Source organism: Sus scrofa, chromosome 15 (genome assembly GCF_054392235.1).
Source record: "Sus scrofa isolate SSC_HxYL_T2T_F1_AM1 chromosome 15, Sscrofa_HxYL_maternal_Yorkshire_Landrace_v2.0, whole genome shotgun sequence".
In the NCBI taxonomy this organism is placed as follows: domain Eukaryota; kingdom Metazoa; phylum Chordata; class Mammalia; order Artiodactyla; family Suidae; genus Sus; species Sus scrofa.
In genome coordinates this window covers 45,826,885-45,840,419 of record NC_139397.1, presented here as the reverse complement: position 1 = coordinate 45,840,419, position 13,535 = coordinate 45,826,885, and the positions used below count along the sequence as shown (strand labels likewise).

The following is a 13,535-nucleotide window of genomic DNA, read 5'->3' as shown; positions in this document are numbered from 1 at the left end:
ATAAATCTATAGGAATAGCCTTAAAGCAGGCCCTTGGGTGAGAGCAGCAGGGAACTTAGGATGTATAGCATTGGCGTTCAAGCTGTGGCCCAGTGGGTTAAGAATCCCCCTGCAGTGGCTCAGGTGGCTGTGGAGGTGCGGGTCTGATCCCTGGCCCAGAGCAGTGGGTTAAAGGACCCTGCATTGCCACAGCTGTGGCTCAGATTCAGTCCCTGGCCTGGGACCTTCCACATGCTGTGGGCACCATCCCTCCCCCCCCAAAAAGGATTTGTAGTATAATGTCACTTACCAAAGCAAAAATCACAACACATGCACACACAAGTATACACAATAGTTAAGGGTGTACATGAAACACATTAAAGGCAGTACCACTGGAGGAATGAAAAAAGGAAAATAACCTCCTGGAGGATCAGGAATGCAAGGTTGGCTGATGTGTATGATCTCAAAGTGGTTGGCTGGGCGCCAACAAAACAGAAAGTTGGGGGGGGGTGTCCATTGGAAAAGGTTGAGAATCATGTCACTATCCAGAAAAAAATGAAAAGCCTGAGAACAGTGCACTGAGAACTCTGGAAATATATTTTAAAAATCAGTTGATAAGGTCAGAGACCAAATATCATCCAGCCCAAATGTGGAAGAGGGGAAGAGGTGTCCCCTCATCATCAGCAAGTGATACCATCTGAAAAGGGGGTGGCCAGCCTAGGACCAGGCCGAGAGGGGTCTGAGAGGCCTGGCAGGTCAGTGCCTACACCCGTGGTCCAGAGGAGGGGGCTCAGGCAGGGGAGGGGCTCTCTGTGGAGTGTGCAGCCTTTTCCTGCCAGAGTCTCTGCTGCCCAGGAGGCTGTGACTTTTACCTCAAGACCCTGCCCCCAGCCCTTGGCTACAGCTTTCCTGGCCCAGGACCCCTAGCCCCAGTGTCCCCAGCTCTCAGGCCATCTGCCTCCCTTTAAACTGAGTGCCCAGCTGTCCTGGACTAAGGACATTCTGTCTCGGGAGCCTGAACCGAGAAGGGAGCGGTCACAGCCATGGGGCAAGGGCTGGAGCAGGAAGGTCTGGCATCTGGGCAGGAAGAGGAGCTGGGTCTCAGGCAGGCAGAGTTTCAGGAACAAAACCTGGGGCCAGCTGGGGAGGCTGGAAGGAGGGAAACAGGCCCTGAACTGGTTATTAGCAATGAAAATATTAGCAATGAAAATATTAGAAATGAAGAGAGATTTCCTTTTGGTATTATTTTAATGTACAAAAAAAAAAAGTATGCCAAAATGGAATCTCCCATTTGTAAAATCTTGTGCATTTTATTTATTGGAATCATATCTTTTTATCATTAGAATGTTTTGTCTTGTTTTTGTCTTTGTTTTTCTGGCTGGCTCAGGAGTGTGTGGGAGATTCCAGGGCCAAGGAGCAATCCGGTACCACAGCAGTGACAGTGACGGAGTTTAACCGATTGAGCTACTAGAGAGTGCCCGATAGAATATTTTAGTTTATTTTTCATTTATTTTTGTTGTCTTTTTTTTAGTGCTGTCCCTGTGGCATATGGAGGTTCCCAGGCTGGGGTCAAATAGGAATTGTAGCCTCCAGGCTACACCACAGCCACAGTAATGTGGGATCTGAGCCGCATATGCAACCTACACCACAGCTACTCACTGAGCGAGACCAGGGATCCAACCTGCGTCCTCATGGATGCTAGTCAGGTTCATTAACTGCTAAGCCACGAAGGGAACTCCCCAAAAGAATATTTTAAAAACAGGGCAAACATCACGAGATACACTGGAGCCTGACTTCCTTTCTCTGAAACTCATGCTTACGTATGTGTATACAATCTAGTGCTGTGGTCTGTAGAGATGAGAGCACCCTATAAGTTATAGGGAAATATTTCACCAAATACCCGTTCCTGACAGCCTCTTTAAAATGTTTGGCAAGCATTTCTTTAACTTTTTGGCCTGCACCTGCGGCATATGGAGGTTTCCAGGCTGGGGTGGAATCGGAGCTGCAGCTGCCCATGAATGTCACAGCCACAGCAACGCCAGGTCCGAACCACATCTGGGACCAACACTGCAGCTTGTGGCAATGCTGGAGCCTTTACCCTCTGTTGAGGCCAGGGATTGAAACTGCATCCTCATGGATACTAGTTGGGTTCTTAACCTGCTGAACCACAATGAGATCTCCAGGAAGCATTTCTAACTTGCTTCTTAACTCCACTTATGAGCCTCTGCCATCTCCTGGTTTGTCGGCACGTTAAGGACCTGGAGTTGTTATTGCTGTGGCTCTTATCACCACTGTGGTGTGGGTGCAAATCCTGGCTTGGGAACTTCCAGATCCTGCAGGTTCAGCACAAAACAAAACAAAGCAAGACGTTACGCATCATTAAATCAGAGTGACATTTTTTAAACCCCTTGAAAAAAGTCACACTAGGCAGTGGGCAAAGCAGGCACGTAAAGCACTGGCAAGAGGGGCGGGCCTGTCGCCCTCTGCTGGCAAACTGGGAAATGCAGGCTGTGCCCCACCCAAGGTCAGGGGAGGCTGAGTTCCCCACTGGCAGTCCTGCTGAATCCACTTGGCTTTGGAAACTCACAGGGAGGAAGGCCAATATCCTAGAACTTCTCAAAACTTAGAGAACAAGCAACTCAATTAGAGAACCAGATGTAGTGAAACGAATGCACACACCCTTTAAATCGTACACCAGTGCTCATGCAAAATGAGCCACAAACACATTTAGAACAGAAGCGTATGAAAAAAGTTAGAGAAGCAAGCCTAGAAGAAAAGCTACTTGTCCACGGGCTTGGACTTTTGTGAAACGTCATGAGAAGGCAACGCCTAAAGTGAAAAAAGGTAATAGCATGGACGCTATAAAATTAAAACATTTCTACTTGGTGACATACTTCCTGTGCACCACACGCAAAAGTGATGACAAGCCCGCTTTTCCACATCAAGCCTTTGCTGCGTCCCTTGAAGACGGACCCCCGCAGCCATTCTGGGGGTCTTCACACAGGAAGCTTCTCCCCACTAAGCCTCATCCTCCCCATGCTTCCTCACTTCTCCTCACCTTTTCCTCCTGGCAGCAACTGGATCAGGCGGAACCCCAGTTCTGGGCAGTGTGGAGGCTGCACCGCCGCATTGTCCTAATGCCAAACTCCACGTGCGTCCAAAGGATTCTGAGCTCTATCAGCAGAGACCCTGGCCAGGGGCAGCTCAAGGCCACACCAAACCCTGGCAGTGCCTCAGGAGACAGAACTCCTGCGAGCTGTGCAGAGACAAGGCCAAGGCGGAAAGCACGTGAGCTGGGGGTCAGAGAGGCGGAATGGGCCCCCTGAGGGCAGTGAGGGAGGTGAAGGCAGGGCCAGCCTCACCCTTCACCACACATAGCACTCCCTGCTCGCAGAACTGCCCAATCCATTTGACTTTGGATGTTCCAACTGCAATGGAGACAAGAGGCCATTGTCTCCACGGATCAGTGTCTCTTTGGATGGAAGAAGATATTTCATGCAGACGGGAGAAAGCTGGAGTAGCCATATTCATATCGGACAACATAGACTTTAAAATAAAGAATGTGTAAGAGACAAAGAAGGACGGTACATAAGGAGCACAGGATCAATCCAGAAGATACACCAACTGTAAATAGATATGCACCCAACAGAGGATCCCCTCACTGGATAAGGCAGCTGCTAACAACCTTCACAGGAGAACTTGGCAATAACACAATAATAGTGGGGGACAGGAACACCCCACTTCCAGCAAGGGACAGATCCTCCAGACAGAAAATCAGCAAGGAAACACAGGCCCTAAATGATGCATCAAACCAGACGGACTTAATAGATCTTTTTAGAACATTCCATCCAAAAGCAGCAGAATACACAGTCTTCTCAAGGGCACACAGAACATTGTCTAGGACTGATCGTATTCTGGGCCTTGAATCAAGCCTTGGTAAATTTAACTACTCTGAAATCCTATCGAGCATGTTCTCTGACCAGAACACTATATGACTGGGAAATAACAATGAGAAAAAAACTGCAAGAAACACAAACACATGGAGACTAAACAAAATGCTCCTAAACAACAAATGGATCCCTGAAGAAATCAAAGAGGACATTGCAAATACCTAGAAGCAGGAGTTCCTGCCATGGCTCAGTGGAAATGAACCTGGCTAGCATCCATGAGGACCCAGGTTCAATCCCTGGCCTTGCTCAGCGGGTTCCCAATCTGCCATGGCTGTGAGCTGTGGTGTGGGTCACACACATGGCTCCGATCTGGTGTGGCTGTGGCTGTGGCATAGGCTAGTGGCTACCGGTCTGAGTCCACCCTAGCCTGGGAATCTCTGAATTGCATGGGTGCAGTCCTAAAGAGACAAAAAACAAACAAAAAACCTAGAAGCACATGGCAACAAAGACACAACAATACAAAACCTATGGGATGCAGCAAAAGCACTTCTAAGTGGGAAGTGGATAGCAATACAAGCCTACCTCAGGAAACAAGAAAAGCTCAAATAAACAACCCAACTTTACATCTAAAGCGACTAGAGAGAGAAGAACAGACCAGACCTAAAGGTAGCAGAAGGAATGAAATTGTAAAGATCAGAGCAGAAATCAATGAAAGAAATGAAGACAACCATAGAAAAAAATCGGTGAAACTAAAAGCTGGTTCTTTGAGACGATCAACAAATTTGGTAAGCCAGACTTATCAAGAAAAAAAGACAGAGGACTCAATAAAATTAGAAATGAAAAAGGAAAAGTTACAACAGACATCACGGAAATACAAAGGATCAAAAGAGACTGCTACAGGCAACCGTATGATAATAAAGAAGACAACCTAGAAGAAATGGACAAATTCTTAGAAAAGTACACTCTTCCAAGACGAAACCAAGACAACACAGAAAAGATGAATGGACTAATCACAAGTACTGAAACTGAAACCGTGATTTAAAAAACTTCCAACAAACACAAGTCCAGGACCAGATAGCCTCACAGATGAATGTTATCAAACACTTACAGAAGAGCTGATACCTACCTATCCTTCTGAAACTATTCCAAAAAACTCCAGAGGAAGGAGTTATTCTATGAGGCCAAACTTATTCTATGAGGCCACCATCACCCTGACACCAAAACCAGGCATGATACCACCAAAAAAGAAAACCTCAGGCCAATACCACTGAGGAACATAGATGCAAAAATCCTCAACAAAATACGAGCAAACTGAATCCAACAATACATGCAAAGGAATGTACATCATGATCAAGAAGAGCTCATCTCAGGGATGCAAGGATTCTTCAATACCCACAAATCAATCAGTGTGCTACCCCACATTAACAAACTGAAGAATAAAAACCATGTGATCCTCTCAACAGATGCAGAGAAAGCTTTGGACAAAACCCAACACCCATTTTTGATTAAAAAAAGAAGAAGAAAAAAAAACACCTCCAGAAAGAGGGCATAGGGGGAACCAACCTCAACATAATAAAGACCGTATAGGACAAACCCACAGTTGATACCATTCTCAATGGTGAAAAGCTGAAAGAATTCCTGCTGAGATCAGGAACAAGACAAGGACATCTGCTCTCACCACTATTATTCAACACAGTAACATTGGAAGTCACAGCAATCAGAGAAGGAAAAGAAATGAAAGGCATCCAAATTGGAAAGGAAGAAGTAAAACAATCACTGTTTGCAGATGACACGATTCTATACCTAGAAAATCCTAAAGAAGCTACTAGAAAACTGGCTGAAATCTAAACAGACACTTCTCCAAAGAAGACATACAGATGGCCAAAGAACACATGAAAAGATGTTCAACATCACTCATCAGTAGAGAACTGCAAACCAAAACCTCTAGGAGGCACCACCTTACACTGGCCGGAACGGCCATTATCAAATAAATGCTGGAGAGGGTGTGGAGGAAAGGGAACACTGTCAGTCGGAATGTAAATTGGTACAACCACTGAGGAAGAGAGTATGGCGATTCCTCAGAAAACTACAAACAGAATGATGGTTTGATCCAGCAAGCCCACTCCTGGGCATCTATCCAGAGAGAACCGTGACTCCAAAAGATACATGTCCTCCATTGTTCGTTGCAGCACTATAGACAATAGCCAAGACATGGAGACGCCCTAAATGTCCATCAACACAGGAGTGGATACAGAAGATGTGGCACATATACACAACAGACTATGACTCAGCCATTAGAAAGGAAAGAAACAATGACATTGGCAGCAGCATGGATGGACCTAGAAAGGATCATGCTCAGTGTAGTTAGACAGACAGTGAGACACAGCGTCCTATGCTATCTATCACCTCCGTGTGGCATCTCCAAAAAGACATGACGAATGTCTTTGCAGAACAGATAGTGACTTGCAGACTTTGACAACTTATGGTTTCCAAATGACACAGGTTGGGGGGTGAGGGCATGTACTGCAGGTTTCTTTAAAATTTGGTTGTGATGATTGTTGTACACCTATAAATGTAAGAAAATTCACTGAGTAATTTTAAAAAAAGAAACTGCAACTTTTCAGGTTTTGTAATATTAAAGAATATCTGTAATTATTTGAAAGTATTTGTATTAAAATGCTGCTCCCTTTCCAGCTACAAAAAAAAAAAAGATAATTGTATTCAGAGCAAAATATACTGATAAGATATAATCTCAAAAACTCTTTAGACTTCCTTCTATGTTGCCTATTCTTTCCCTATATTACACTGACAGAATGAAAGCAAAGTAGAAACTTCAGCACTAGATTAGTATAATTTCCTGAATTATTAAATAAATAAGCCTCTTATATTTTTATTTGGGGAGTGGTTGTACAGGTCATTTTGTTGTCCTTTCCCTAATCCTGCATGTGACTCCTGTGACTAGCGCACTTCCACTTGACTTTGCCAGTGAAAAGAAAGCCCAAAAGATAGAGGGCTGCAAATATTTTATGTATCAATCTTAACTTTTATTTATTTATTTTTTTAATAAATTTTTTTTTATTTTCCCACTGTACAGCACGGGGGTCAGGTTATCCTTACATGTATACATTACAATTACATTTTTTCCCCCACCCTTTCTTCTGTTGCAACATGAGTATCTAGACAAAGTTCTCAATGCTATTCAGCAGGATCTCCTTGTAAATCTATTCTAAGTTGTGTCTGATAAGCCCAAGCTCCCGATCCCTCCCACTCCCTCCCCCTCCCATCAGGCAGCCACAAGTCTCTTCTCCAAGTCCATGATTTTCTTTTCTGAGGAGATGTTCATTTGTGCTGGATATTAGATTCCAGTTATGAGTGATATCATATGGTATTTGTCTTTGTCTTTCTGGCTCATTTCACTCAGGATGAGATTCTCTAGTTCCATCCATGTTGCTGCAAATGGCATTATGTCATTCTTTTTTATGGATGAGTAGTATTCCATTGTGTATATATACCACCTCTTCCGAATCCAATCCTCGGTTGATGGACATTTGGGTTGTTTCCATGTCCTGGCTATTGTGAATAGAGCTGCAATGAACATGCGGGTTCATGTGTCTCTTTTAAGTAGAGCTTTGTCCGGATAGATGCCCAAGAGTGGGATTGCAGGGTCATATGGAAGTTCTATGTATAGATTTCTAAGGTATCTCCAAACTGTTCTCCATAGTGGCTGTACCAGTTTACATTCCCACCAACAGTGCAGGAGGGTTCCCTTTTCTCCACAGCCCCTCCAGCACTTGTTATCTGTGGATTTATTAATGATAGCCATTCTGACTGGTGTGAGGTGGTATCTCATGGTAGTTTTGATTTGCATTTCTCTTATAATCAGCGATGTTGAGCATTTTTTCAAGTGTTTGCTGGCCATCTGTATATCTTCTTTGGAGAAATGTCTATTCAGGTCTTTTGCCCATTTTTCCATTGATTGATTGGCTTTTTTGCTGTTGGGTTGTATAAGTTGTTTATATATTCTGGAGATTAAGCTCTTGTCGGTTGCATCATTTGAAACTATTTTCTCCCATTCTGTAAGTTGTCTTTTTGTTTTCTTTTTGGTTTCCTTTGCTGTGCAAAAGCTTTTCAGTTTGATGAGGTCCCATGGGTTTATTTTTGCTCTAATTTCTATTGCTTTGGGAGACTGACCTGAGAAAATATTCATGATGTTGATGTCAGAGAGTGTTTTGCCTATGTTTTCTTCTAGGAGTTTGATGGTGTCCTGTCGTATATTTAAGTCTTTCAGCCATTTGGAGTTTATTTTTGTGCATGGTGTGAGGGTGTGTTCTAGTTTCATTGCTTTGCATGCAGCTGTCCAGGTTTCCCAGCAATGCTTGCTGAATAGACTTTCTTTTTCCCATTTTATGTTCTTGCCTCCCTTGTCAAAGATTAATTGACCATAGGTGTCAGGGTTTATTTCCGGATTCTCTATTCTGTTCCACTGGTCTGTCTGTCTGTTTTGATACCAGTACCACACTGTTTTGATGACTGTGGCTTTGTAGTATTTCTTGAAGTCTGGGAGAGTTATGCCTCCTGCTTGGTTTTTGTTTCTCAGGATTGCTTTGGCTCAATTCTTACTTTTAAAATTAAGATTTAGGACTAGATGAGCGCTAAATATTTAAAGTTCTATGATTTGATAATTCTCAAAAATTTTTCTTCAATCTTAATGCTAAAATCAGAAGAAACAATTACATGTGCGTGTCACTGAATTTGTATACATTATTTCACCACACTTCAGTTACTTCCAAAGTCCATAAGAAATATAATGAATTGCTTAAATCTTCAGTTGTATAGAAAGAAAAGAAACCACTAAACTTCAAAATCAAGAACGGGCTCATATAGCCATCTGGTGGCTACTTGGGGAAATGCATCTGAATCTTCCCATCACTGTTACTAGTACACTCGTATCTTAAAGATCTATTCCTTAAAATAAGTTAATGCTTGTGTAATTCTAAATATCATCTAAAACAGGTTAATTCCTTATGAATGTGTACCTTATTGTATATTTTTCCTTGAAAGTATAAAGCTTTTCCCATTCCGACACTAGTAAATGGATCACTGTTCTTGGCTGTTTATTGCAAGTTGTGTCATTGTTCATTTTCAAGGTAATAGCTGTTCTTACATATCAGTTCCACAGAGACGAAGCACTTACTGTTGGATAATTAGTGATGATATTTTTATCAATACCCATATATACTACTCATATTTATATACAATATACATATTGTATATGCTAAATATTTAAAGTTCTGTGATTTGATAATTCTCAAAAATTTGTATATGTATACAATATACATATATTTATATTAGTAAATTCCAGGCTTCATAATAATATGAAAAGCATAGCCCTAGCTTCATACACATCATGAAAAAGAACCTAAATAGTAATGCATAAGTATATGTGACCACTGGTGAACTTTACTAAGGCATTGAAGACATCAGAGAAAGAGCATATGTAGTTCCAATAAAAGGTAGTTGCAGAAAAATCTGCCTGTGCATTACTTTCGTACACCATATCATTGACACAAAATTTTATAAATCCTCTGAATTTGTATTTTAGAAAAGGAGACTTTCTTTCTCCCCCCCCCCCACTATACAGCATGGGGATCAAGTTATTCTTACATGTATACCTCTTTCCCCCACCCTTTGTTATGGGCATCTAGACATAGTTCTCAATGCTACTCAGCAGGATCTCCTTGTAAATCTATTCTAAGTTGTATCTGATAACCCCAAGCTCCCGATCCCTCCCATTCCCTCCCTCTCCTGTCAGGCAGCCACAAGTCTATTCTCCAAGTCCATGATTTTCTTTTCTGTGGAGATGTTCATGTGTGCTGGATATTAGATTCCAGTCATAAGTGATATCATATGGTATTTGTCTTTGTCTTTCTGACTCATTTGACTCAGTATGAGAGTCTCCCGTTCCATCCATGTTGCTGCAAATGGCATTATGTCCTTCTTTTTTATGGCTGAGTAGTATTCCATTGTGTCTATATACCACATCTTCCGAATCCAATCATCTGTTGATGGACGTTTGGGTTGTTTCCATGTCCTGGCTCTTGTGAATAGTGCCACAATGAACATGCGGGTGCATGTGTCTCTTTGAAGTAGAGTTTTGTGACTTTCTTTTCAATGCAGCTGTTCCCAAGCAGGGAAATAAAAACAATCTTATAACTTAATATGCCCTGAGAAAATGAAGAAAATATTCTACATATTCTCAGTGAGGTTTTGTAGGCAGAGACAAAAAAAAAATGTATAAATTTACCAGAGGCATGTTTTACCATGTCTATATTTAAAAAAAGAAAAGAAAAGAAAGAAAGAAGAATAAATTAAGAGCTAAATAATACTCCATGTGGTGTATTTTCCCCCAAAGGCAGCCAACCGTCTTCCCAATACATTCAAATGTAAGGGTTGTTCAAAAGGCAAGTATATGAGCTTCCCAGTGCATTTGCATCACCCAAAAATTTATTGGTATCAGAGTGTGTTGCTAGACTTTTCTGGAATCACTGCGTATGAGATTTAATGGAATGTTCACTGAAATATGGAGGCTCCTCCCCACATATTACCCAAGGTGAAAACCTTACTTATAAATGTAATATTTTCAAATGTGTGGTATTTTTATCTTCATGATTTTATTGCCCATTTTATGAATAGGGGCATACATCATTTCATCGTGCTTTGCTTTATGGAGTTTTTTACAAATTGAAGCTCCGTGGCAACCCTGCATCAATCAAGTCTTTGGATGCTGTTTTTCCAATGTCACTTGCTCACTTCGTGTGTCTGGGTCACAACTGTGGCCGTTCTTGCAGTATTTCAAACGTTCTGATTATTGCTGTATTTGTTACAGCAATCTGTGATCAGCGATCTTTCCTTTTACTACTGTAATAGTTCTGGCATTCTTTAACAAGAAAGCATTTTTTAATTTAAAAAAAAGGACACAATGAACTTCTTTGCCGAACAGATACTGACTCCCAGACTCTGAAAAACGTATGGTTTCCAAAGCAGACAGGGCGGGGGTGGGGGGATGTGCTGCAGGTTTGGGGTGGAAATGCTACCTAATTGGGTGGTGATGATCATGATACAATGATAAATGCCGTGAAATTCAATGAGTTAAAAAAAGAAATTGCTGGCATATCTACACCCTCGTCACAAACTCTCAGCAGAGGAGTTTAGGAAATGAAGAGGTTGAGAAATCAAGACAACAACCTCGTGGACAGTGACATTCACAAAAATAAAACACCTGGGAGTATATTCTGACCCAGCAGGTCAAAGACCCGGATTCGGAAAACTGAAAGAACTTGGTGAAAGACACTGAAGGCAGTACAAAGAAATGAACCGCTCAAGGAGTTCCCATCGTGGCTGTGTGCTGTGTTGTTAGTGTCACGCTGCTGAGACTTGGCATGGGGTTGGGGGTGAGCTGGAGCAGCCCAGAGGTACCCCTGGGGAGCTTGGTGGAAGGAGGAAGCCCGGCGAAGGGGACCCCAGGAAGTGACCTCACTTCCCTGGCAACAGAGCCCAACAGAACTTGGAACCTGGGTGGCCAGGCACCCACTTCTCCAGGAAAGGACAGAGGAAGGATGGACTTGCTCTGTTGCGCCCCCATCTCCCGAGGCCGAAGCCGCAGGAGAGGGCCCAGAGGAGGAAACCTCATCGAAAGCAGCAGACGATGGATCAGCACCCAGGGCAGACGCCTTCGGGCCTTTGCCCGCAGGGGCCCAGAGGTAGCACAGGGAGAGGGAGCTCCAGCCCAGCGCAGGGACGTCTCTGATCCCACACGGTAGCCCCGTGTCCCCTCCTGGGATGACTGTGTGCAGAGGGGGGTGTAAGGGGTGGGTCTGCCTCGAGCAAGAGCAGCCTGATGGGGTTGGATGTCCCTGGGGCATGTCCACACCCCAGGACAAAGCTGGCTGATTGAGAGTCGGGCCGAACCCTGTGTGTGAGCTGTACCCCCAGTCCCCCGGGGACATCTCACTCCTCACGGGGGACGGGGTATCGGAGCAGACAAGCCCTCACCTGATCTGGGAGCAGAAGGTCAAGGGGCAGAAGCAGCAGCAAGAAGGTAATGGCCCCACAGGGCTCTGACCCCTTGGGCCGGGCTCCCTGCCCCTCACTCTCATTGCAGAGCCCCCCACCTGAGCCCTGCCAGGAGCTGGGCGAGGAAGGCAGAAGGTCTCCAGTTGAAACGCCCCCCAGGCCGCCCCCCAGGGGCCTCTCCCGGGCTCACAGGGAGCTCAGAACATCCAGCTCTGGGACCGAGGACAGACACCATCTGGGCCTGAGAGCCCTGGATGGCCTGGCCCCCCCTGAGGCCCAGCCTGAAGGTGAGAAGATGGGGACGGGGCCCTGTTAGGGTGCGGGGAGCTGAGTTCTGGGCCACACGGCGGGGAGACCCCAGAGGATGGTGCTGGGCCAGGAACAAAGATTCACCCCCGCCACCCACCTGGTGGACTGCACACCAGAAGCTGCTGGGTGGGGACTGGACTGGAAGGTTCTGGGAAGACTGCTGTCCTTGGGAGAGCACATGGCAAGGCAGGCATGCAGGGACACTTTTCTCCTCTCACAGCTCCCGCAGGAGACCCGCAGCCAGAGGCGAAGACACCACCCGGGCAGGAAGAACCTGCAGCCTCTCTGGCCCCAGCCCCAGACACTGACGGGCATTTTCCTCCGCTGGAGGAAGATGGTTCTCCGGCTCCTGCAGGAGACCAAGGGCCACAGGAGAATCCAGCAGCAGCCCTGCAGGAAGAGCCTGCACTGACTGCTCCAGCGGCCCCTAGACTAAGTCCTGAGCTGGCTCAGGCAAGAGCCCCGGGCCAATTTCCAAAACCACCTTCCCCAAAGCCCCCTCCACCCCTGCAAGTGCCCTCCCCAGCAGCTCCCCAAAAGCCCCACTCACCCTCTCCCCCTCCCGAAATGTACTCTCCTTCCCCTCTCGCCATTTGTCTTTGGATGTGTATTGATTTCCTATTTCTCTTCCATGTTATGTATGGTGTAATTTACTTTATGTTTTAGAAATAAAATTTGCAAGGTGCACCGTGTCGTCTTTTACGCCGTGCAGTTCAGGAGCTTGCAGTCCATTCCCGGGCTGTGCAACCACCACGCCCGTCTTACTGCAGCCTCTTTCATCCCCCACCCCAAGAAAGCCTTGATCCAAGGCACTGACTCAGCAGGCTCCCCTCCCCCCCGCCTCTCCCGAGCCTTCATCCTCTTGGTCTCTGTTTCTGGACCTGTTCCGATGTTCCCCTCAAGGACACCATCCCAAAGGTGGCTTTGACTGTCTGGCCACCAACGGGAAGAGAGGGCTGGTGACCTGGCCTTTGGGGTTTTGGTGAAAATACAGCCCTTTTCTGATTTGGACTCCCTCTCGCACACAGCTCCTTATCACCCACCTGAGGCATCTGTGGTTTTCATTGTTTCCAAGCTAATTGGGAAACAGGCCAAGATGCCAGTAACCGGGAAACACCTGCCATCCACCTGGAGGCGCCCTCGTCTCTCCTGGCTGCCATTCCCCACCCCCGCCATGATCCCCCCTCTTCTGGCCTGGACTCTGTGCCCACAAGCCCTGGGCGTGGGCGGTGGGGGGGACATGTGGGTGGGAGGGAGGGCAGGTGCTCTCTTGGGCTTCCTCTT

At 45.3% G+C, this 13,535-nt stretch overlaps 1 protein-coding gene across 1 annotated transcript in view; it reads left to right on the top strand.

Annotated features, from left to right (window-relative positions):
* The window catches only part of LOC110256906 (uncharacterized), a 55,661-nt gene extending 42,730 nt beyond the window's left edge, over positions 1 to 12,931 (top strand). The window contains exons 2-3 of the mRNA XM_021074723.2: positions 12,031 to 12,229; positions 12,472 to 12,931. Of these exons, the coding sequence (XP_020930382.2) occupies positions 12,031 to 12,229; positions 12,472 to 12,917 (645 nt within the window). The 3' untranslated portion in view covers positions 12,918 to 12,931. The remainder of the gene's footprint in view (positions 1 to 12,030; positions 12,230 to 12,471) is intronic.
* Positions 12,932 to 13,535: the final 604 nt, after the last annotated feature.